Source organism: Prionailurus viverrinus, chromosome A1 (genome assembly GCF_022837055.1).
Source record: "Prionailurus viverrinus isolate Anna chromosome A1, UM_Priviv_1.0, whole genome shotgun sequence".
Taxonomy (NCBI): Eukaryota; Metazoa; Chordata; class Mammalia; order Carnivora; family Felidae; genus Prionailurus; species Prionailurus viverrinus.
The window spans coordinates 158,530,893-158,554,589 of record NC_062561.1 but is presented as its reverse complement, the minus strand read 5'-3'; the positions used below and the strand labels follow the sequence as shown (position 1 = coordinate 158,554,589).

The 23,697-nt window shown below is 37.0% G+C and overlaps 1 protein-coding gene across 1 annotated transcript in view; it reads left to right on the top strand.

Moving 5' to 3' along the window:
• The window catches only part of ELL2 (elongation factor for RNA polymerase II 2), a 73,762-nt gene that overhangs the window by 28,159 nt on the left and 21,906 nt on the right, over nucleotides 1-23,697 (top strand). The window contains exons 3-4 of the mRNA XM_047839001.1: nucleotides 15,234-15,355; nucleotides 20,379-20,542. Coding sequence (XP_047694957.1) covers nucleotides 15,234-15,355; nucleotides 20,379-20,542 — 286 coding nt within the window. The remainder of the gene's footprint in view (nucleotides 1-15,233; nucleotides 15,356-20,378; nucleotides 20,543-23,697) is intronic.

Here is a 23,697-nt window from a genome sequence, read left to right as displayed (position 1 = left end):
TTGAGAAATAACTTTTAAAACCATTGGGTGGCTCAAGTGAAGAGACGTTTCTTTCAAAATGGAGGAAAGAACAGGACATTTGTAAATGGATGGGAATGATCTAGTAGAAAGCAAAAGTTGATAATGTAAGAAAGACTTGCTAGATCAGTGCCCCTTTGTAGGTTGGAGAGATAGTAGCTCAGAGGAGAGATTGTCATTAGAAAGGAGCAAAGAAGGTTTGTGTATGGAGGCTGGTAGGAAGGCATGTATATGAGTGCAGATTTTGAAATTCCTGTTATTTGTTGGATCATTTCTTTGGCCTTATCTCCCATCTAAAGACAAATTACATAGGCCACTGTCCAGTAATGTTAGAGCTTAGCAATGTGTTGGCACATGAAACATGCCCAATAAATGATAAATACAATTTTAAAAAAAATCACTGGCCTCTCTAAGTGCTAGCCATTAGAATTTCAACATAAAAATGATCTCATTTATGGTAGCAACAAAAAAAATTACCAAAATGAAATACCAAAAATTAAGTATAGGCCATATTATTCTAGACCCTTCTAAAGGGCTATATTACTTTCCTAGTGGGTATAAAAGAACATGTAAGTGGTAAATGGCAAGACTGTCCATGTATGTAGGTAAGAAATTTTTTAAGTTGTCATTTCATCTTCCTAGTTAATCAGTAAGTAATAAGATATCCTATATATACTATTTTTTTAAATACATAAACACAAATGTAAACCTACAAGGTAAATATGAAATGCTCTACACCAAAATGTCATTGCTAGTAATTTACATGAGCTATATATATGTGTTTGTATTTCCTAATCACTCTATAAACATAAATGTTTTGAGATGCCAAGTTTAAATATGTCAAGAATCTAGGAGAAAGGCTGAATATTAAAGGTTTAAAAAACATGCTGACAATGAAAATAAAGAAGGCAGGTCTTGAAAAGTTATCCATAGCTGGACACCAGCTAAATATCTTGCTCGTCAACTACTTGATAGAGTTGCTTTGTCATCTATCAATAGAGAAAGAAGGTTTTCTCTCCATCTGTGGTCTTTCTCCCCATTGGAAAGAAAGTACAAGCTGACTTATTGGTGTTAACAAGGGTATGGGAGAAAAGGCCACTTTTCTTTTGGCGTTAACAGTTGACATTTTGGAGCAGTAGTATTGTGACATGCCCTAGGAATAGGTCTTGTCTAGAAAGGACAAATTATGGGAATGAAAAGTAGCACTCAGCTGAATTTAAAAAAGATAAAATCCTTAGGGATTTTTAGGTAATAAACTCAGAATGCAGTAGAAAACTGCAGTAGGATAACTAAATTGGGCCCGTAGTATCATTAGAGGGTTGGTACTTATAGTAGCCATAGAGGAAAGGGGCAATCTTTTATAATATTTACACAGCTTAGTGTTTAATCATTCAATAAATTAATATTGGGGATATATTATTTTGGACTGAGAATATAAGGCATAGCCATATTCACAAATATGGTAATACTCTACTAATTAATACTAAGAAATTCTTTGAATGCTTGTTAATTTTCTCTTGTTGGTAATTCATTCAAGTCAGTTTTCACAGGTTAGGAATGAGGGATGGTACTTAACAATGTTCCGTTTTTCACAGTTCCACGGTTATTCATAAGTTTGTTCTAGGGAGGCTTGGTATTTTGTTTTATCTTTTTTTTTTTTTAAGGAAGGTAGTGTTTTGTTCCTTCATAGAGAACTTGAAGCATAAGATAATCATGCATTCAGGATTAATTTTGGATAGTCTTACATTTCACGATTTCTAATTCTATAAAAAAAAATCTCTAATTAAAAAAATATATTTAAAGTGATAGTGTCATGAAGGGCAAATGTCATTGTGATAACTTAAAATCTAATTATTTTTAAGGCAGTCTTTATTGTTTTTTGATTGAAAAACAAATGAATGCACATGTTAGGATTGTATGTAAAGTACATACAAGGACAAAGATGAGTAAATGTCCTGACAATGAAAAACAGCTGGTGTTGCTGGATTTCTTCTAGTCTTTTTTTATATTTACACCTAAGTTTTAAAAAACTGTAGTCACGGTGTATTTGCTGCTTTTTAATACCCTACTTTTTCTTTTTAACATAGGAGCATTTTCCTATGTCACAAAATAGGAAAAGTTACTTCTAAATAGTTACCTAGAGGCACCTGGGTGGCTCAGTCGGTTAAGCATCTGACTTCGGCTCAGGTCCTGATCTCACAGTTCCTGAGTTCAAGCCCTGCATCGCACTCTGTGCTGACACCTCAGAGCCTGGAGCTTACTTTGGATTCTGCGTCTTCCTGTCTCTCTGCCCCTACTCCTCTCACACTCTGTCTCTCTCAAAAATAAAAATAATAAAAACACTGAAAATTAAAAAAAAAAAAATAGCTACCTAACATTTCATTTTATAGATAAACTAACATTTCTTTAGCTATTCTCCCATTACTTACATAGTTTCTATACAACCGTGATGTGATGGTTTGATAACCAATTTGTGTAAATCTTTATTTTCATTTCTAATGATTGCTTCAGGTTAGATCCCTAGATGCGGAATTACTGGGTCGGAACATATGAATGTTTTTAAAATTTTTGATAACTGTTGCTAAATTGCTACCACATGTTCCCCTCTATCCCCCAAAAGCTGCTGCTGTTTATTTCCAGAGCTGTTTGAAAATACCTGTCACAAGGTGTTTTCCCTTACCAATACTGAATACATGTTCTTAATTTCAAAAATAATCATTTGATAATGTTTAAAAAGTGTTTGACATTGTGATTTGCTTGATAATATCTGGCACAGGTAAAATGCAATATTTTAAGAAATAGTTGAAATACTGTCATATGTTTTACTGTCTCCACTGATATTGCTAGGAGTGGTTTTGAGTACTCATTATATTATTTATCTTTCCCAATATAGTGGGGAAAATTTTTTATCTTGGTAATTTTATTTTGGTAATTCAAGGACGTTCTTTGAAATATAAATACTCTATTTCTCTAACTTTTAAAAATAATTACTCAATTCTCTAACTTTGTATATATTTTGCTATTTTACTGTTTCTCTTTCCCACTGTTGATAGTCCTCATAATTTAGTGCTTTTGAGTTTTCATCCTCATCATTAGATGCCTATCTTCCTGCAAAGAACATTACAGACTTCTCAAGAAACCTATTTTTTCATGAAACCCATGCTTTTTTTTGTTTGTTTTAATGGGTCAGTGCAGTGAATTATTAGCAAGGGGATAAAATATTTTGCTACTTGATAACAGTTTCAGTGTTCTAGAGGAGCCTGTGTTGTGTCATTCTGCCTCTTAAAATCACATAACCATCTAGAAGATAATTAAACACTTTTGTGCTATGAATTATCTAAGTACAGTAATTAGCTGTCTATATGTAAATCTTTGCCCTTTCTTTGACAATATATATTCCTTTATTTGAAGGCAAAGATTTGAGGGCTTTGCCAGTAGCTCAAGCACACCGTCCTTAAAAATGAATCTTTTTAGTCATGTATTTCTTACAACCACACTAGAGTTGATCTAAGAGATTTGAAATGTTCTCGTATTTACATCAGACCTGCTAAGTGTCTTAGAGATTAGAACTGCAGTTTCTAATTCAGCTTAGCTCTTGATGCACTGTATATATCAATAGCTTTATACCCATTAAACCAAATCATTTTATTTCCTTTATAGTCCTGAAGAAAATTAGCATGTGAAATTGACATATGAAAACTGAAGAGAAATAAATTTTATGAAATAGACCCTATCTCAGCAATGTATTTTCATGGTACTTGTTTGAAAAGACATCCATAAAAATTAAAATACTATATAGGCTTTATTCATCTTTAGGACTACCAGTAGTTTTGACACTAAAAATCCCTACAAACTTTAAAATATTGTTTGCATTTATGAAGATTGAATGCTTTAAAGTCACAAAGTTTTGGTCCTCATGAGAACTCTTAATTCTGTTTTCTTTGTTTCTTTGTTGTGCTATAGCTGCTATCTAGGGCTCTGAAGGCAGCATATTTTTTTTATAGGTAGGGCACTTGGGAAAAGTGTTTGCTCCCCTTCTAGATTAGCACCAGGTATCTGTAATTGTTCAGCCTTTCATGGACACCTTTTTGTGGCCTATTCATTCTTGTACCTAATATCTCTGTACTTTGAGTTTGAAATATTTAGAAATTTTGCTAGTCTTTTTGTTGTTTTCCCAGATAGTTTCCTTGACTTCTATTTAAGCTAACACTAAAGTTTGACCTTGAAGGTTTCTAATCCCTTACTTTTGTAAATACTGAGGATTCAGAGTATTTGATTATCCATAGGACACTTACCATTGGTCCTTTGTCATTTGAACATTACTTTAAAAGTCAAACACATCATTACGTATGTGTTTGAATCAAACAAGCGAAAATCAGAGCGGGAGCTCCCCAATAGTGTCTTTATATCACCAGAGCAAACATTTTGAGGCACATACTGGACATCGTGCCAAGCACCTTGAGGAGGGCTATTTCTTTAGATTTCACGACAGTCCTATTAGGTGAATAATATCATTATCCACATTTTACTGATGAGGAAACAAGGGATGAATAAGGCTAAGTTATTTACTCAAAGTAACACAGATGGTAGAATCCGGGCCCACGTTGGAAACTGAGCAGTCTGCTCCAGAATATATAGCGTGCTAGATATGGCCAGTTTGCACTGCTCTCTTTTCCTCTGTATGTAAAAGATACATACATACAGAGGAAAAGAGAGCAGTGCAAACTCACTCTTCTCTTCTTCAGCCATTGAGGAAGACCCAGCTTAGAACTGGAAATACAAAGGGATCCAATAATAAAGAAAGCATTTTATTTTAGTTTAGTTTAGTTTATTTGAGAGAGAGAGAAGAGAGCAGGACAGGGGCAGAGAGAGAGGGAGAGAGAAAATCCCAAGCAGGCTCTGCACTGCCAGTGCAGAGCCCAGCGTGGGGCTTGAACTCATGAACTGGGAGATCATGACCTGAGCTGAAGTCAGATGCTTAACCAGCTGAGCCACCCAGGCCCCAAAGAAATCATTTTAAAAAGGAAAGAAGAGAACAAGGCAGCAGAACACTAATTTTTATCTTTGGTATCCTTCAAATATTTGGCACTAATTCTCATCAAAATATGGCACATAAGAGTTTATATTTTGTGTATACTCTTTTCTAAGTGTCATTTAAGATGCGACTAAAATGTAATTAATAAAATTATAGCCCCCAACTATTGTGCATCTTTTTTGCTGTTTCTTTTTCCTTAGCTTAGAGCCTTGATGTTGTGTCTTCGGTCCCCCAGAGCCTGGGGGTTCTGTGATGTCACCACAGTGGCTGCCTCAGCAGTCCCAGTCCCTTGTCATCCCTTTCCTCTACCAGAGCAGTGATGACTCTCTTTGTAATACATGGTAGATTTCTCTGTAAGATTTATTTTGAAAAAGCATTTGGTAACTTTAAAAAAAAAAAAAAGTGTGATTACTGTTGGTGTTGAAAAACAGATTTAAGAATTGAATATACTTCCAAATCTATATGAAAATATTCCTCAGACTTTGATACTGTTTATGTTATTGAATTTAATGAGTTTTCATTGTAACTTTGACTGGTTTGGGATAATACCATGTGTTTTGCAAAATCTAGGGCCTAGGCCACTTTTAGCAATTTATGTTAATCTTGAGGATTCACATCTGTCAGGTACCAGTCTCTCCCCCAGATTTACACAACTGTTGCTGATGGCCATGCATGAATTCTATTCTTAACTTCCACTCAGCAGCAGTTCCTCCTGGCATATGCAAAGAGTGCTTTCCTCAAGACTCCAGGAGAGCAAGAAGGAGAGAAGATTGGCAGTGAATTTGGAAATTGACATTTTTATTTAGGATTTTTTTTTCCCCTGTAGAATTCAAGTTTGGGCTTTGTTTCCAAGAAACAAATCATTTTTTTAATTAAAATTCTGCTTTCTACTTGACCAAGAGAATTACTAAACTTAGAATTATTTAGTGTAGTCTCCCTAAGTCCTTTGAAATGCAAAATGGTCTTAAAAACACTCATATTTTCAAATGGAATTCAGTGAGGGCAGAGTATTCTGTGAGTATTTTAATAAAGATGAAAATACTTTTAAAAAAGAAATGTATATTGTAAATTTAAGTTCCACAAACCCAGGCAACCACTTGGTCTGGGTTTCAGGGCTAAACATAGACCAAGACAGGTCAGAAATTTTCTCATCCTGACGTTTGTACCACACAGCACACAGCTGTGTGGGACTTTTTTTTTTTTTCCTCCGCCTTTCATTTTGTTATTTGTTTTTGCCTGCTCTGGGGACCTCTGGTTTTCCACAGACTCTTAAGTGATCTATTTCAGATACGTCTCTAGTTTTTTAGTATCCCTGGCATAAGGCTTCATCTGAATGAATGTAATCTACTCCCAAGTTTCTTAAAAAAAAAAAAAATCCAAAAATATTTATTAGGTATCTGTTGTGTTCCAGATACATATGAAAGTAAGACCATGGTCTTTGCCCCCAACTAACTGGTGGGGAAGAAGACATATAAACAAATACTTATGCATGCAGTGTAGTAAAGGCAGCACTAAAGGTGCACCCAAGGGGTTATGGGGACCCAGAAAAAGAGTTTTAAACTCACCTCACTGGGAAAGGAAAGGTTCCCTGAGAGAAGAGCTCCTGAGCTGAATCTTAGCACAAGCCTAGGCAAGAAGTGGGTATATCATACACAAGGTAGAGAGTGAGGGCTAGGTCTATTGGGAGGAACCTCATATATCCTATTAAGGAGCTCAGGCTGGGTGGTAGATAAATAGTAACAGAGACTCATGAAGAAATAAATGTTTGGAAATGACATGGTCAGATTGGCATTTTATGAAGGTAGTTTTGGCAGCCAGATGGTTAAAGACAAGACAAAAACAGACAAAAATAGATGCTGAAAGACAAGTTCAAGTAAAAGGTGATATTGAGCCAAAGCAGAGGAAGGAGATGAGGACATATATTTGAGAGATCATTTAGGAAGTGAAAGCAGTATGATGTGTGATTATCTGGATATTGAGGGGTGTGGGGTGGTGTGACAGAAGAGTCAGTTGACTCCCTAGGATGCCAATAACCTCAGTAACTATATAAATGGTGGTTTTTTAACTGGGAGATAAACAGCATGGGAGAGTGGACAGATTTAGGGATAAAGTGAGAATTCTATATACACTTTGATTCTGTAGAATATAAATTTTGAAAGGACTAGTTAATATAAAGAACATGAACAACAGTTTCATGATAAGAGTTATGGAACTCAGTGGGACATTTTAATTTTTGTTGCTAAAGACAGACTTGTGGATTAGCCCCGCCGTGAAGTTTGAAAAAACTTCTCAGATTCTCCCAGTGGTTCTCTCACTTTCCTTCTAAAAGCTTTGGCATTTGCTCAATTTTGTAGTCATTTTTTAATCCAAATTTCTATTCTGTTATGCTCCATAGTCTGTATACCTTTTCCTTGATACAGTAACTCTAGTACCTGCTGTTTATGTCTTTCCCCTGCCAATAACTGTCATCCTCCCCTTTTTTTCCTGGAAATAACCAGGTACCAACCTACTATACCCAGCCACCTGGTCTCTTCTAACCATGAAGCTACAAAATGAGTCATAGCAAAACTCACTTTGAAGCCTCTTTTTAACTGGTGAAACCAGTATTGGTTAATTGTATTTTAGTGTACTTAGCTAGTATGAATTCAGTTATATTAAGGGTACTCATCATCATATCCAAGATACTGACGTGTGTGTGTGTGTGTGTGTGTGTGTGTGTGTGTATACATTTATATATACATATACACACATACACAGACAACATGCACACTCATACTCAATCAACGCTATTCTTTCAGGGGAAAACACCTTGGTGTCATCCTTGATTTCTCTCTTGTTTTCATTCCTCGCACTCAATAACTGTAGGAATCCTGTTTCACCTACCTGCAAAACATATCCTGAATACCTCCATGCCTCCCCATCTCCTGATCCAAACCACCATCATCTTGTAACCAGTTAAAATTAGTTTTGAAATGTTGCTATCAGTGATGTTTTCCCATGATGGCTATAAATTTAAAAGAATACATTAGAGATGAGAATGCAATTCTCAGAAATGATTTTTCTAATAAGACTATATCCCACAGAAGTAACAGAAACAAGGAAGTTCCATATTGGCCTACCCTTTCATGGAGAACTTTCTAAGAAATTCTAATACTGAATCTAAAGGAGCTATATGAAGAATAATAGGGAAAACTATTCCACTTTACTTTTTTCCATAATAACTTCTTGATAAAGAGGAAGAATGCAGGAAATAAATGGATTTATTTTGTCATAAATTATTCATATTAATTGCTACCTGGCGTAATTTTTTTTGGATAACTACCAATATTTCTCTTTGTGCTAAAGTTAGCATATTTCACTACTATCCTCAGTACAGTATCTATCATGTGGAAATTTCAGATGTATCTAGTACATGTGGGATCTTCTTCAACTCCTGCTCTTCCGTGTCAGTAGGAATATTTAGTTCTTACTGATTTCCCTAATACTTAACTTTTTCAATTGATGGTGAAAGATACCCTTCCATCTCTGCTCCCCCACATCCACCCCGGCATTGGTTTGCACATCTGGGCTGATCTGACAGGCTTTTTTTCCTTCCCTAAACCCATAATGTTAGGCCTCAAGTCATAACTGCTGCTCTAGCTTGAAAAATAGGACTTGTGGCTTTCAGGTTGAGGTTTCTATTTTCTGTTCTGATTCTAGATTATTCATTCTGCCCCCAAACTCTGGAACAGTACATGCAAATACATTTCTCTAACTAAACTGAATTTTCTAGATTTTTAGGAAATCACAGAATCGTTGAGAGGGTTTGAGAATAGAGAATTCTAATGTTTAAATATTTGTACCTTTTTTTTAATCCAAGTTAAAACATATTAGTTTATATATAGTAAAGTAATAGATGTACTAGTAATGTAACAGTAATATAAGCTATTCATTCCCCTGAGATAGTATAGAAATGGAGGAGGTTGATTCTACAAATGGAAAAGTATTATTCAGTATGAAAGGACCTACAACAAAGAAAGTCATTTTATTTAACCTGGCATTTCCCAAATTTATTTCAGGATACAACTCCTTTTTCTTGTAAGGAAATTTTTCAGCCTACTTTGGAAATACTGGTGAAAAGAAAGCAGATACTTCAGTTCTAGTCCTGGCTCACACATTAATCAGCATTTTCATTCATTCAACAAACATGTATGGAGCGACTACTTTGTGGTAGTCACTGTTTGAGATGTTGGTGATATATTCAGGGAAAAAAAACAGAAGGCTCTGTCCTTCCAAGGATTATTTTCTGGTCGGGGAGAAAGACAATAAACATAATCTGTAAGTAGTACAGTCACCAAGTGTTTTAGGCAAACATGGAGCAGGATCAGGGGGTCAGGAGTACAAGGGTTACAATTTTAAATAGTCATAATCTTGAGTAATCACTGAGTCTCTGTTTTCCTAATCTCTAAAATGAAGAAATTCAACTAACTTATTTCAAAGCCCTGCCAGAACTATAGGTTTCCTTTAAGGACCAAGAGCTGTCATATCCAAGTGTGTTACTGCTGGCTCATGAGCATCTTACCGAGCTTTTCTAATCACTTTAGCAGAAAAGGTTGGATATGAAAATTCAAAAAGTCTGTAAGTTTAATCATTTTTTAATACCCACAAAAGAACAAAGCATTCATTTTAAATGAATACCAAAAAAAACCCCAAACAAACAAAAAACAACAACAACAACAAAAACCCTTGATGGTCCCATTTTTAATCTGGCATGTACCTCAGTCCAGTATCAAGTAGATAGTGTTTGATTTAAGGGTAAGAAACCTCTGCAGTAAAGGTATGAATGGCTTTTAAGCAGATGTTAGCATGTCTGTATGAGTAATTTGCAGCAGTGTGCAGATTGTGCTACTGTTGTTGTAGTCTTTATGTAAATAGGAGGTCTGTGACTTGATGTTGAAATGACCTTCTAGACAGTATTCCATTGCTATATGCCTGAGCTTGTATCTCAGAATAATTAGAAGTTTTGACTTATACATCTTGGTATACAGTGTTTATGTAAATTATAAATGTCTGAAAGTTTCCTGAAACTTTCTGTGTAGCTTTTTATCAGAGACAGACTGGAGTTTGGAAGGAGGGCTATGGACTGTGGTCCCAAGCCTTTGATTTTCAGCCCCTCATTTTTGGAATGAAAATTAGAATCTACTTTTCCAATTGCCCAGAAAATGATGGTATATTTTTATATTCTTCATCTTGAATAAGTAACTGTTTGTAATCATAGTCTTTGATACTTATTAAGTAGTATTTCATTCTTAAGGCATTTAGCTAAAAATTTCAAATAGACCCAATGTGTCCCTAAATATGATGGCATTCTCACTGACGTGTAGGAAAAGCTTAAAATACTATAATTAAAACTGAGAAGTTCCTATCACACAATGGGATGTTCTTCCAAGATGGTTTCTAAGTCAGATATCAGTATTTCTTTTCCTATGATAGTAGCCCAGTCCCAAAGTGAATGTAATTTGCCCAGAGACCTGCCCCTGCCCCCATCTGCACAGTGCTCACTTAGAAACACACCCACAGAGTGGAATAATGGTTAGGAGAGATTGTTGAGAATCTCTGTCATTCTCCATCATGCTCCCTTTCTTACAAAGAACTGATGACAAAGCTTGCTTGTCTCTGGTAATTAGCAGCCTGAGAATGTTATCTACATGTGTGATATATGTATGAATAAGGAGGAATGGTAGGGACTACAAACACTCTCCAGATAAGTCTTTGTTTTGTTTTTCTGAAACAAAGTTGAAAACTATACCAGTCTTTTCTAAGCGTTATTGATTGCCAGCGAAGGTTTTGGAACTTACTAGGGGAACAGAATTGTCAGAGACCATCACTACAGAGATTCATTTTCTTTATTCCAAAGCTATCCTTTCACATTTTGAGGGTTCTTAGTAAATTATTATCTCTTTGTAAGAACTTCTTTTTTTCTTTTTTTTTTTTTGCTGATACCTAAAGTAGGCATTCCAGGGGTGCCTGGGTCACTCAGTCAGTTGAGTGTCCAACTTTGGCTCAGGTCGTGATCTCATGATTCCTGAGTTCAAGCCACACATCAAGCTGTCTGCTGTCAGTGTAGAGGCTACTTCAGATTTTCTGTCCCTCTTTTTCTTTCCACCTCTCCCCTGCTTGCACTCTTTCAAAAATAAACATTGAATAAAATAATAAAGTAGGCATTCCAAAAGTACTTTTTTTGTTTGTTTTAATAACTCCCATTAGGACTTTTGCTAATCTGGGGTGCCTGGGTAGCTTAGTCATTTGGGCGTCTGACTCTTGATTTTAGTTTAGGTCATGGTCCCAGGGTCATGGGTTCGAGCCCCGCATCATGCTCCGTGCTGTGAGCATGGACCCTGCTTGAGATTCTTTCTTTCTCTGCCCCTTCCCCACTCGCGCATGTGTGTGTGTATGTGTGCACACGCATGCATGCTCTCTTTCTAAATAAATATTTTTTAAAAAGACTTGTTTATTTGACATGCTTGACTTCATGATGTTTAGAAGAAGTTGCAGAAATTAATTTGCAGTAGGTACTTAAATCTTCATTCTTTAACTAAATATACTTTAAATATGGCTCAGGTGCACTTATTTGCCTTTCGTTGTCTTCTGATCAGAATTTTTAAAAAATGGTGTTTCAAATAAGTTAAAATGGCCCCCGCCATTTGATTAGGAACTTTTATTTTTTTAAGATACTATTTTTCCTTCTACTTCATTAATCAAAAGTCACTGAGAATTCTAATCCATAATTTCTCACCTTTAGCCATACTGACATTTTAGACTGGGTAATTCTTTGTTGTAGGGGCTATCCTGTCCACTGTAGGGTGTCAGACAATGTTGCTCCCCTCCAGGAGGTACCAGTAGCACCAACCCAGACCAGATGTTTCCAGAGGGCAAAATTTTACCTTGTTGGGAGCAACTGTTCTGATATATGCGTAATACACGCTTCCAAAATCTTCAATGAATGTATAGCATGGGTTGTGTATGCTTTTCTTTTTAATCTGATTCTTTCCTATTCTGTTTATATTTTTTAAATGACTATAGGGTTTTTTTTCTATTCAAGAAACTTTTAAAGAAAGAGAATATGAAAGCCTTCTGTGCCCACCATCAAGCCAGACCCTAATATTTTGAGTGGTGTACACAGTAATTGATCCATATGAGATATTTTTTTTGTTGTTGTTATTGAACCTTCCAGATTTACACAAGACACTGTGTGTGTTAAAAAAAAAATTTTAGGGGCGCCTGGGTGGCGCAGTCGGTTAAGCGTCCGACTTCAGCCAGGTCACGATCTCGCGGTCCGTGAGTTCGAGCCCCGCGTCGGGCTCTGGGCTGATGGCTCAGAGCCTGGAGCCTGTTTCCGATTCTGTGTCTCCCTCTCTCTCTGCCCCTCCCCCGTTCATGCTCTGTCTCTCTCTGTCACAAAAATAAATAAAAAACGTTGAAAAAAATTTTTAAAAAAATAAAAAATAAATTTTAATATATAGATCATTTTTTACCTTAAAAAGTGTTAAGTGTTACTTAAGAAGAATCGTGGTTTAGAGGATGAGAAAGGAAAACCCTATGTTTAAGTAATAAAAAGGTTTGTTAAGGGCTTTCCTAAAATGCTGTGTTTCATAGGTGTCTGCGCTTAAGGACTCCCTTAATTAAGGTAAAACATTTTTAGTGGAAGAATACTGAACATTTGTAGAATTTGAGTAAAAAGTCTAGTCACTCTTGAAAAATAGAAAAAACTGTGCAATTTAGAATCTCCCCAAAGGGACAAACTTCCATACTTTGCTGGGTGAAGTACTCCTGCATTTCTAGACCTGAGCTGCACAGGAACGAAGACCTTAGACCTAAAGCGAAACCACAGCCTTGAGATGAGCCTACGGCCACTGTGACAGTGTCCCCAGCCAGGTTCTGCACATCTCTGTGAGGGTTAACAGGGAAGGGGAATGGAAGTTAAGTAATTAACAGCTGGAGAAGGCATTCCATTCAAGTGTTCACACCTTCTTTACCTGTCCTCCTCTCCTAGGCCTTTAAGGAGGCTTTAGCTACAGCGCACATTCCTTCTCTATCCCAGCAGAGAACAGCCCTGCAGTTCCTCAAAAAATAAAAGCAGACAGACATCAGTGAATGCTGTTACACTAGCCTGAGGACAGACTTTTTGTTCCCTTGTGTCTCACACAGCTTTCCACTGACTCCTGCTCTCCCACACCTCTATAGGATTAAGAAGTAAAACATTAGATTTAAGACTTGCTCACCAGGTTCCAACATTTTAGAACTAGGGGAAATTTTGAGAAATAAAAGTAACTTTAGGGACCCAAAAAGGTATAATTTATAGAGTAGATAATAAATGTAGAAGCTTATTACCCTAGCAACTGGAACTAATTTATAATAAGGAGTCAAAGATAGTTGAAATTCATGGATGATGGAGGCTCTATGGAGTACTATTATGTAGTACTCAAAATCTTTGGTAAAATTTGGCCTCTCAGACTTTACATAGTATTCTGAATCCCCATCTGTCAAGATGTTTTTCTTTGACTTTTTTTTTTTTTAATGTTTATTTATTTTTGAAAGAGAGAGAGAGAGACCAAGTGTGAGCTGGGGAGGGCAGAGTGAGGGAGACACAGAATCCGAAACAGGCTCTAGGCTCCGAGCTGTCAGCACCTGGGGCTCGAACCCGAGAACCATGAGATCATGACCTGAACCAAAGTCAGATGTTCAACCGACTGAGCCACCCAGGCACCCCTTCTTTGACTTATTTATTGCCGTTCATTCATTCCTTCAACAAACATTTATTGCATATCTACTATGCACTAGACACTACAAATTATCTCCCTTTTTACCTTTCTTTACTTTTTTTTTTTTTTTTTTTTTTTTTTGGTAGCATGAGGGTTGGAATTGTTACCTCCAGGTTCTTTTCTGTCGGTCAAAAGTTATCAGTCTTTTAGAGCGAGGAAGTCAGAGTTGCCTGCAGTGTCAGTGTCCTCCAGAGCCAAGCAGAAGTTATACATGTTTATCTTTCTAGCACATTCATGAATACTCTCTCCTCTATCTATCTCCCTGGCAGCCAGTTAGTTCTGAGTCTTAATCTACTATAATGGAAACTTGGGGGAAAAGAATGAGAATTGAAAAGCATTTCCTCCTCCTCCCACCCCCAACTTTTCTACTAAATTGCTACAACCCTGTGTATTTGGGGGCTGGAGAACAAGAAGTCATATTTTACTAATTCTTACCAACGAATCCTTTTTATAATTATCACTTAACACCATGGTAGCCCCTGCAAAACCAAGGTAAGAAAGGTCTTAGGAGCTGGAAAGGGTGGAGCATTTGAAAGACAGAAGTTTTCAGTTCATTTGTTCACAGATGATTATTGAGGTCCTACCATGTACCAGGATGATATGCCTAATACAGGGGTGCACTGATCTAGAGCAACCCCATCCCTTCACTTAATTGGGCTTCTTGTCTAATAGAGAAATTAGACCTTGAGTAAGAGCATAAAAACATTTGCCTTTTCCACAGTGTTGTGTGGGGCTCAGCTTTGGAGTGCCCTACAGAAGCATCTCTCCAGGCTGCCGACCCTGTTCAGTAAACATGAGGATGAGTAAGAGAATCTTAGGGCAAGGAGAAACGTCCATCTGCATTTTGGTGTGAATGTAATTATGGCATTCACCTTACACTGCTAGTTATTCTTCAAAAATATTACTCAAAGAAGCAAGAATTAAAGTTAAAAGTGCATATAATAAGAGGGTAAAGAGTGAAATATAGATTCTGTCTCAGAGACTATTTAAATATCTAGAAGATATTCAGCAGGGAGGCATGCCAGCCAGACAGAACCTGTAGCACAAAAGAGGAAGAGCTTTTTAGCAAATTCACTAATAACTGTTTCTTGTGAACTGTAATCATTTGCTAGATTGAAATGAAGATGGTTCCTTTTAAACTATTGAGCAGAAGTGATTACTGATACTTAAGGGTAGAAAAATGGAAATAAGAGTGTGGTGAGTTATAGGCATACTTGCTAGATTCCTTCAATGATTTGGTGATTTAAATGCTATGAATTTAAATGCTCAAGAGGGCTTGCCTATAAAATGGATGTCACTTGAAAACAGTTAAGTCAGTCATCAGATAATGGTATGTCAAATTTGTAATTTGAGGTGTTTCTCTTTTTCCCTCACTTTAGCTTGTCAAAATCCCTAAAAATGACCCCCCCAATGAAGTGCATACCTTTAACTTCTATTTGTCAAATGTGGGTAAGGACAACCCTCAGGGCAGTTTTGACTGCATCCAGCAAACATTTTCCAGGTAAGTACATGTCAAGGTATGCTGAAGGGAGAATACTTTTTCTTTGAGAGGTTTTTTTTTTTTTTTTTAATTAAACAATAAAATCTATCATAGCCATTCCATAAATGTTTATTGAATTGAATTATAGAGCTCATTAAGAAATATTGAGCACCTATGTGCTACAAATTACATTTGTCACTGTGGATACAGTCATAAAAATTTTAAGATTCTTGCTCTCAGGGATTTTTTAAGGTATAGATTTTTTATCTATAAAACATTTTTTAATTCAAAACAAGTTTAAGCATTTTTTTAAAGTTTGTATTCACTGTATTTAAATAAGAGTGGCTTATAGTAACATTCAAGGGTAAAGGAGGGGAAAAAAATACATATCCCTTTCTTTCTTGCCTGCACAAGCCTTGTTTTAAGATAGATTTTCAAACTTTTTTATGCTGCAACATAATGGAAACTAGAAATTAACCCCAGGATAGCAGTCACTTCTAATTAAAAAGGGGGGGGGGGGCAGGGAGGAAGACAAGAATATATACCCATATATATCCCAGGGTACCATGGAACCCTTATCTACTCAGGTCTTCTGTAAACAATAAGCTACTTGTTTGACTCTTCTTTGCTATGGTTGTTTCTGATTAAAGAATGTGCCCCTTGAGGAGGGGGAGTTTGTTCTGCCCATGGATAAAGACAAGGCCTTAGAACCCGCAACATCCCGAGAACATTGAAATTGGCCCAAAGTGCCCCAGGACATCATCCATGCCTATCTCTCCTCTGTGCAGTGCTTGAAACTGTGTAAGCGCTTGCTGTGCGTGGGAGAGAGGAAAAGAAAGCTGTGTTCCAGGGGAGCATGGGAGTCAGAGATACAAAATAAGACACTTAACTGAAAGAGTTCTAAATTTCTCTTCCCATTTAGGGTACTAAATAACTTTCTATTCTATCTTAATATGCTATTTTCCCTGAGTATATGTTAATTTGCTATATAAAAGTTGCCCACCTCAAGCATATATTCTTTGGTATAAATTGTATATGTTACAAATTATCTAGATCTTTCTTTACTGTCCACTGTGATAGCTACTGGCTGTATGTAGCTATTTACATTTCAATTTATAAAAATGAAATAAAATCGACATTTTAGTTCTTTGCTCACATTTACCACATATTATAACTCAATAGCCACATGGCTCGTGGCTATCATAGTAGACAGCACAGATACAGAACATTGTCAACATTGCAGAAAGTGCTACAGGACAGCATTGTAAAAGATGACAGAAGCATCAAGTATGAGGGCCCTGAGTGATTGTATAGTTCAGCCCCTTCATTCCACAGATGACGATTTTACAGTTAGACAGGTGGTTAGTTGATGACAAGGCTGAATGAGAACTGGGTTCTCCTGGTCCAGTGTCCTTTACATACCATAAGGCGCACTGATTTCTAATGGTGGTGCTATCACCTATTATGCTCATCTTTAGAGAATTTTATTATAGTAAGAACACTTTGACCTCAAATTCAGCTAAATGTCCCATTAGGAATTCTGAGCAACAATCCCCTCTTCAAAACCAGTGATAGCATCATAGGTAATATGGTTTCTCCCTCAGATCATAAATACCCTGTGTATTTATTTCTACCTTGCTTGTTTGGAGAATTGAGTTAAAGTCACTTACAAAATGCTACATGATGCAGCAAGAGAAATGAAACAGTTATTGTGAGAAAATTGGGTCAAATACATTAGTATGATCCAAATGTGTTTTATAAAGTATGATCCAACTATGAAAGTGTTTAAGGTGCTTTATAAAATGGTCTTCTATGGGTATAAATTGAAATTTGCCACTATGAAAACAAAAGCACTGAAGCTTTCAGTTCTCACCCTGGCAAGCAAACTTTTTTATAATTTTGTTCCACCTTTTCTGTTGAATTGAATTTTTATTTTTCCCATGAATCTTGTCTCTCTTGTAGTCGTGCAGCCTCCTCTAGGGCAGAGGCTTCCTTATACCCCTTTTCTAGTCTTACTATGCTGGCTGAGCTCAAACTAAATGCTATAAGTAGATGTTCACAAAATAGATACTAACTAATCTCCTTTCTTTGTTTTTACATCTCCTTGAACCTCACTTTAATCATATCTAAAATGAGGAAATCCCAAAGTCAAAATTACCTTTAAAAAATTCCTTAAATCTCTCTATTCACAGGCCTCTTGAACAGTAATACACACTCTATTACAGGAAACAGTGAGCTAGGCTAGAGAAAGACTCTAGGAATGTTTACATGCGTATGTCAAAGTATTTAAACTTTTAAGGTAGCTCAGTTGAAAAGGGATGAGTGGACAGTCCTACAAGAGAGTACCCCTTCTTGCCTGCAGGGTTTAGCTCTACTGTGTTTTCATGTAATGATCTGGTTCTTACTTGGTATAAGCTGTAACTTCATCATGATTGGCAGTAGGTTCAGCTTATTCTCACTGTGTAAATTACTTACATTATTTGGTGGGAGATGTTGAAATCCAAACTTCCTGTCACCAGATCTTCATACTGTAGTTTTTCTTCTCACTTCTTCTTCTTCCCACTTTCTCTGAGAGTTAAACCTTCCTCCCTCCTTCCCTTCCCTTCACTGGTCTTTCAGCATTCAGACATGTACAAGTCTGTCTCATAAAAAAGAAAATAAGAGCAAAAACAACCACCCTCCCACTCACTGTGTACCTGAAATCTGACTTCCTTCCACACCATTCAGTGGAAACATGCACCCCCCAACAGGGCCTTGACCACTGGAGAAGAATCTATTGGATGCTTATTGGTTCCTATTGTTCTAGACTCATTGCCAGCATGTTACACTGTAGACCACTCTGGTTCTTGAAACATGCTATTCCAATGGCTTCCATGACACACTGTTCTTAGAGTTTCCCTCTACCTCTTCAGTTATACTTTTTCAGCCTCCTGTGGTCATCTTTTCATCTTCCTCTTGATTATTTTAAGTGTTAGTGTTCTTCACAGTTGGTTCCCTCCTGAGACCTCGCCTTATTTCTTCAAAGTCATCATGTCCAACACTGAACTCATTTTCTCTCTTGTAGCTCTACCCCAGTGCCTCAATAAATAGCAGTTCCACACACCTAGTAGCCTAGGTATGATCTTTAACTTCTGTCTCTACCTGTGGCTAATCACTTATCAAATCCTGTCAATTCTGCTTCTCCTCACTGTCTGGACTCTTTACTGTTCTGCATTCACACTGCCCTACACTGGTTCAAGTTCTCACTTCTTGCCAGTAATCCTTCAGTAGACTTCTAACTGGTCTCCTGCATTCACTTTTGTGCCCCCTACCTCCCAATCTGTTCTTCATCCAGCTTGATCTTTTTACAGTACAAATGAGATATTTTCTCTCCCCTGATTTCAGCCTCTGGTTTTCTTAGAATAAAATCCAAAATCTATGCCATGACCTCCAAAGCCCTATATGATGTACTTCTCATGCCCTCTTCAGACTCATCTCTAATTGTCCTTTCCAACTCCCTTTGGCCAAACTGAAAACTTCCTCCACACTTCCCCCTGGCCCTGCACAGGTTGGTTATACTCCCAGAAAACTTCTGTCCTCCCTGCCCCTCCCCCTCCTTTCTAAAGGCATCACTTCCTTTTGAAAGCCTCCACCTTGCCCACAATCCTGATGAAGTACCTTCCTGGGGTTCCCTGTCTCTCCCCCCACCCCGCCCCCATCCCAGCATCTATCACACTGTGTCATAATTTCTAGTGTGCTCATCCTTGTCACTCGTTAGAGAGCTCCTTGAAGGAGGGACCACATCTGTCTTAGTCCCTGTCTCTTTCTGTCCCTCACACATTGCCTGGCATGCAGTCCCTGCCTAAAAAATATTTATGAGATGAAGGAACTGTTTTGTTTTGTTTTTTTAAATAGCATTTGTACAGTTACTCGCAATTTATAAAAATTTTATTAATCCTATTTCTTGACATCATAACAAATCTGCTTCCAAGTAAGTTTGGAAATAGACTATCAGAGCTATAGTGACATTTTTATTACTTCTATATTCCAGTCTGTTTTAAGGCCATAGCAATTTCTTTTTAAAATACCAGTATAACTGTTAACCATGATCCCCTAATTTCGCCATAATACTTTGAAACAGAGCCATCTTCTAGGCCAGTGTTAATATGCATGATTTTTTTTTCTTTTTTTTTTTTTTTTTAATTTTTTTTTTCAACGTTTATTTATTTTTGGGACAGAGAGAGACAGAGCATGAATGGGGGAGAGGCAGAGAGAGAGGGAGACACAGAATCGGAAACAGGCTCCAGGCTCTGAGCCATCAGCCCAGAGCCTGACGCAGGGCTCGAACTCACAGACCGCGAGATCGACGTGGCTGAAGTCGGACGCTTAACCGACTGCGCCACCCAGGCGCCCCAATATGCATGATTTTTTAAATAAAAGTTTTCAAAAAAATATTTGCAAAAGCCTCTTGTCCAGAATGTTCTTCAATATTTGCCATACAAATAAGTCATCTTCTATAGAGATTTAACAAAATGGTAAATATGAAGGATACAAATGTTTAGGATCTTTGGGCTAATAAGAAATCCCAGTGTTGAACAATATTTTGGTCTTAAAATTAATTATCTTACTGAAAATAAAAAGCATTACAGTAGGTCTGTGTCTTCTAGTTAGTTCTAAAGCATGCATATTATGGTTCCTATAGGGGTAAACTAAACATTTTTCGTATCAGTGGTAGATAATTTTTTTAAAAAATGACAGAACTACAGTGCTCATTGAGACTCTGGTCTTCAACATAAATACTAATGTTTTTTCAGAATTTTACAGATTTGGTCTCTGAGAGTTCATTTTACCTGTTCTATTCAGATTATGAAAAAAAAAGTAATATGAAATGAAGGAGAGAAATTTAAATATTTTAAATTTCAACATCTTAAGTTATTAATATTAGTTATTTCCAGATTGCAAAGCTATTATTTGGGCTGCTGATTTTAGGGTTATACAGCTCTCACTTGCTTTTAGTGTGCAAAATGAGGGATGTCTCTAACAAAGCCACTGTCTTACTTGACAGCTCTGGAGCCTCCCAGCTCAATTGCCTGGGATTCATACAAGATAAAATTACAGTGTGTGCAACGAATGACTCGTATCAGATGACACGAGAAAGAATGACCCAGGCAGAGGAGGAATCCCGCAACCGAAGCACAAAAGTTATCAAACCCGGTGGACCATATGTAGGTTTGTATAGATATCGTTCTCCTTCTCATTGAATTATTGGAATAATTCAAGACCACTGTAGGTAAATACTGGTAATATTAATTTAATTTTAACATAGAATTCGTTTCTAGAACATTTTAAATAACATGGTCAAAAATCATCTCTTCTCTTTACACTGATAGTAAGTTCAACAGGTAGAAAATCCTGAATCCTTTGTTAGCTGTTTGTTATTATTTCACAATACTGGGATTTGGCCATGTTACTACTGAGGTTATAATAGTGGTACCATTGTGTTTTCTTTGACACTGGGTGATGTCATTTCAGTGATGGACAGTATAGGTCTTGTTTTGCATTGTAGGGTTATTTTTACAGTAAAATCCATTGGTAGAATTTCAGAGGATCTTTTGCACAAGGAATTTTTATTGCAAAATATAAAATGTGCTTATAGCAAAGCATTAGGGTGATGCCTTTTTGGTACCTCAGTTGTGATGCCGTTTATGGATTCTCATCCTCATGTATCCATTAATTAAGAGTCTGCCCCAGCCCCATCATCTTTATCATCAGCTCACACAAATATCCATCAGAATGAAGGGAAGTAGGACCAGACCAGCAAGATGAATCTCTCCTTTATGAGCAGTGACCCTAACAATTTTAAAGAGTTGATTGACAGTGACTATTAACAGTAATAGGGAGAATTATCAGGAGTGAAGAAGAGCTCTTTGAGGCTTTGGTCAGTTTAATGACATAAGTCACCATACATAAATGATGAAAGAATATTAATTTGGAAATGTAAGTGCACACAAAAAGAGTCTCTTGAATAACCAAATTCTTTAATTAACATCTTTCCATGGTTTGGTTTAATTTTACTTCTGCATTTTCCCATTGCTGACCCAGCTACAGTACATTCAGCTTTGAGAAGCTCCACTGGTGTCTTTAATAAGTATTTCTTTGGAACACAGCCAGTGCTCTTGGGACTTGGTGCTTAGCTTAGATACATTTAGTTTGGTTTAACAACAATTCATGGATTCCCCAGGTATCTGTACCCATGGGGCCCATTCCCAACCCACTAAGTTACCAGCAGTGAGATTTTTCACCTTCCCTTTCCTGCTGAGTGAGGTAACAACTTCCAACTTCCTTTCTTTCTCTTTGTGCTCACAAGTAACTTAATTAACTTTCTCTGTAGTAGGCTAAATCTTAAATTGTTTTAAAAACACACACAATCTGGCACACTTAAGTACAAACTGTGAAATATTTTTCCACTCTGTCCAATACCACCATTTATAAATAGTGAGACAAATTGGTGTGTTTGACAAAGGAAAAGAAGACTGAAGCCATCAAAATGATTTTTTTTCCCCTCTCAATGGAACTAGCTGAAAAACTTTACTTTGATTTGTTCCAAAGTCTGCAAATAAGCAGTGATTGTACCTTTCCATAGAATTATCCTTGGGTGTCCCCTCTGTTTGTGTGTTTGTTTGTTTTGATAGGGTCAGATACAGTTTATCTGCACAGCATGTTACACAGCAGAATTTTCAACACGTAAAATCACATAAACCATACCCTTCAAGGAATTTTAGAACTTGCAGGGCTTCTTATAGGCATTACAGATAACTTACATACATTTTTTAGGAGTGACTACATAAAATTTGACGTTATCTAAGCTTAAATTTGAACCAGATTACATCCATGCCATTCTCAGACAAGCTGGCCTCCCTCTGCACACACATATGTTTGCCCCACAGAGCCCTGTAGTGATATCTGCCAGCCTACGTGCTCCACTCTGCTTGTCCTCGGTGCCCCGGTGGCCCGCCAGCACAGTACAGTGTTCTTCTCTGGTCTTAAATCTTGTCATTAACCTTCTCAGCTTTTTACTCTCTGGGTCAAATAACCCCAGCTCCTTTTAACTTTTCTTAAGATGGCCTGTATCCCAACTCTTTAATTATTTTTATTGCTCTCCTCTGCACTGCCTCCATTTCCTCACCTCAGAATTCAAAACTTTTTAAATTTTTACTCTTCTTTGTTATGGTATATTTTGACCTTTTTCTTTTAATCTTATTCATTGCTAGTCCTTTACCATGTTTCTTTCTTTTAGGCAGCTCAGTTTGTGTCTTCCTGCCTTTTTCAGTACCTCCAAACTGACTCATTCATTACTTTGGAATGCTCGTCATTCACCCTTCAATACTAACAGTACCCAGTACTTACGGAGTACTTGCTATGCAAAGACACTGGTTAGCACTTTACATGTAGTTACTCATCTAGATCTCAAAATCACCTCATAAGGGAAGTTATCATTGCCTCTCCATTTTACATATCGCATAGTTAGAATCAACAAATATCAAATACGGGTTTGGCCTCTTAACACGTTGTTATTTCCTTTAGTTCATAATTGAATATATCATATAAAATGATACCAGAAGCTCACCTCTGCCACCTTAGAAGTACCTGCAGAACAAGGCTTCTTTCAACAGCGTCAGCCTGGGTGGAGGACAAATAGGAATAATGCTAGTCTCATTGAGGGGCTGTGGTGGCACAGTGCCAGGACAGGCCTCTGGCAGCTGAATTGGGCCACAAGCTCAGTGTGAGAGGGTGAAGACTGCCCCTAGGGGTCACCTGGCCTAGTCACCCAAAAATATAAGCTTTTGCGACCCTCTTGTAGACTGAGCAAAACCAAAATCTATTTTGCCTGGAGAGGAGCAGGAGAGGCTTTAACCTAGAAAACATCATTAGTATTTCTTCAGAATATTTCCACTTCTAGTCATGACATTTATATCAGTGGTGAGCATTGTTGTGTTGTCATAATCCTTTCCCTTTGTTTAAAAAAAACAAAATTACTAATCACTGCTTCCATTTTACTAAGTCTGCTCACTGACTTGTACCTAAATTCTGAAATGTTATTGAATTGTAAATTGGTAATACATGCTAATACTTATTTAGGTTTATAAAATAACCCAACCAATCTAATTTCTAGGATTCTTTTTCCAATTTTCCCAACTTCTTCCTCATCCTGCTTATTTTTGATGATGTAGTACATGTTTGAATGACCTTCGACAAATCATTTAACATCTGTGGACCTTAATTTTCTCAGTTATTAGATAAGGGGTATTTGAACTGGATAACATCGAAAGTCCTTTGTAATTATAACATTTTTGACCATTACGAATATATATTTGAATAATAAA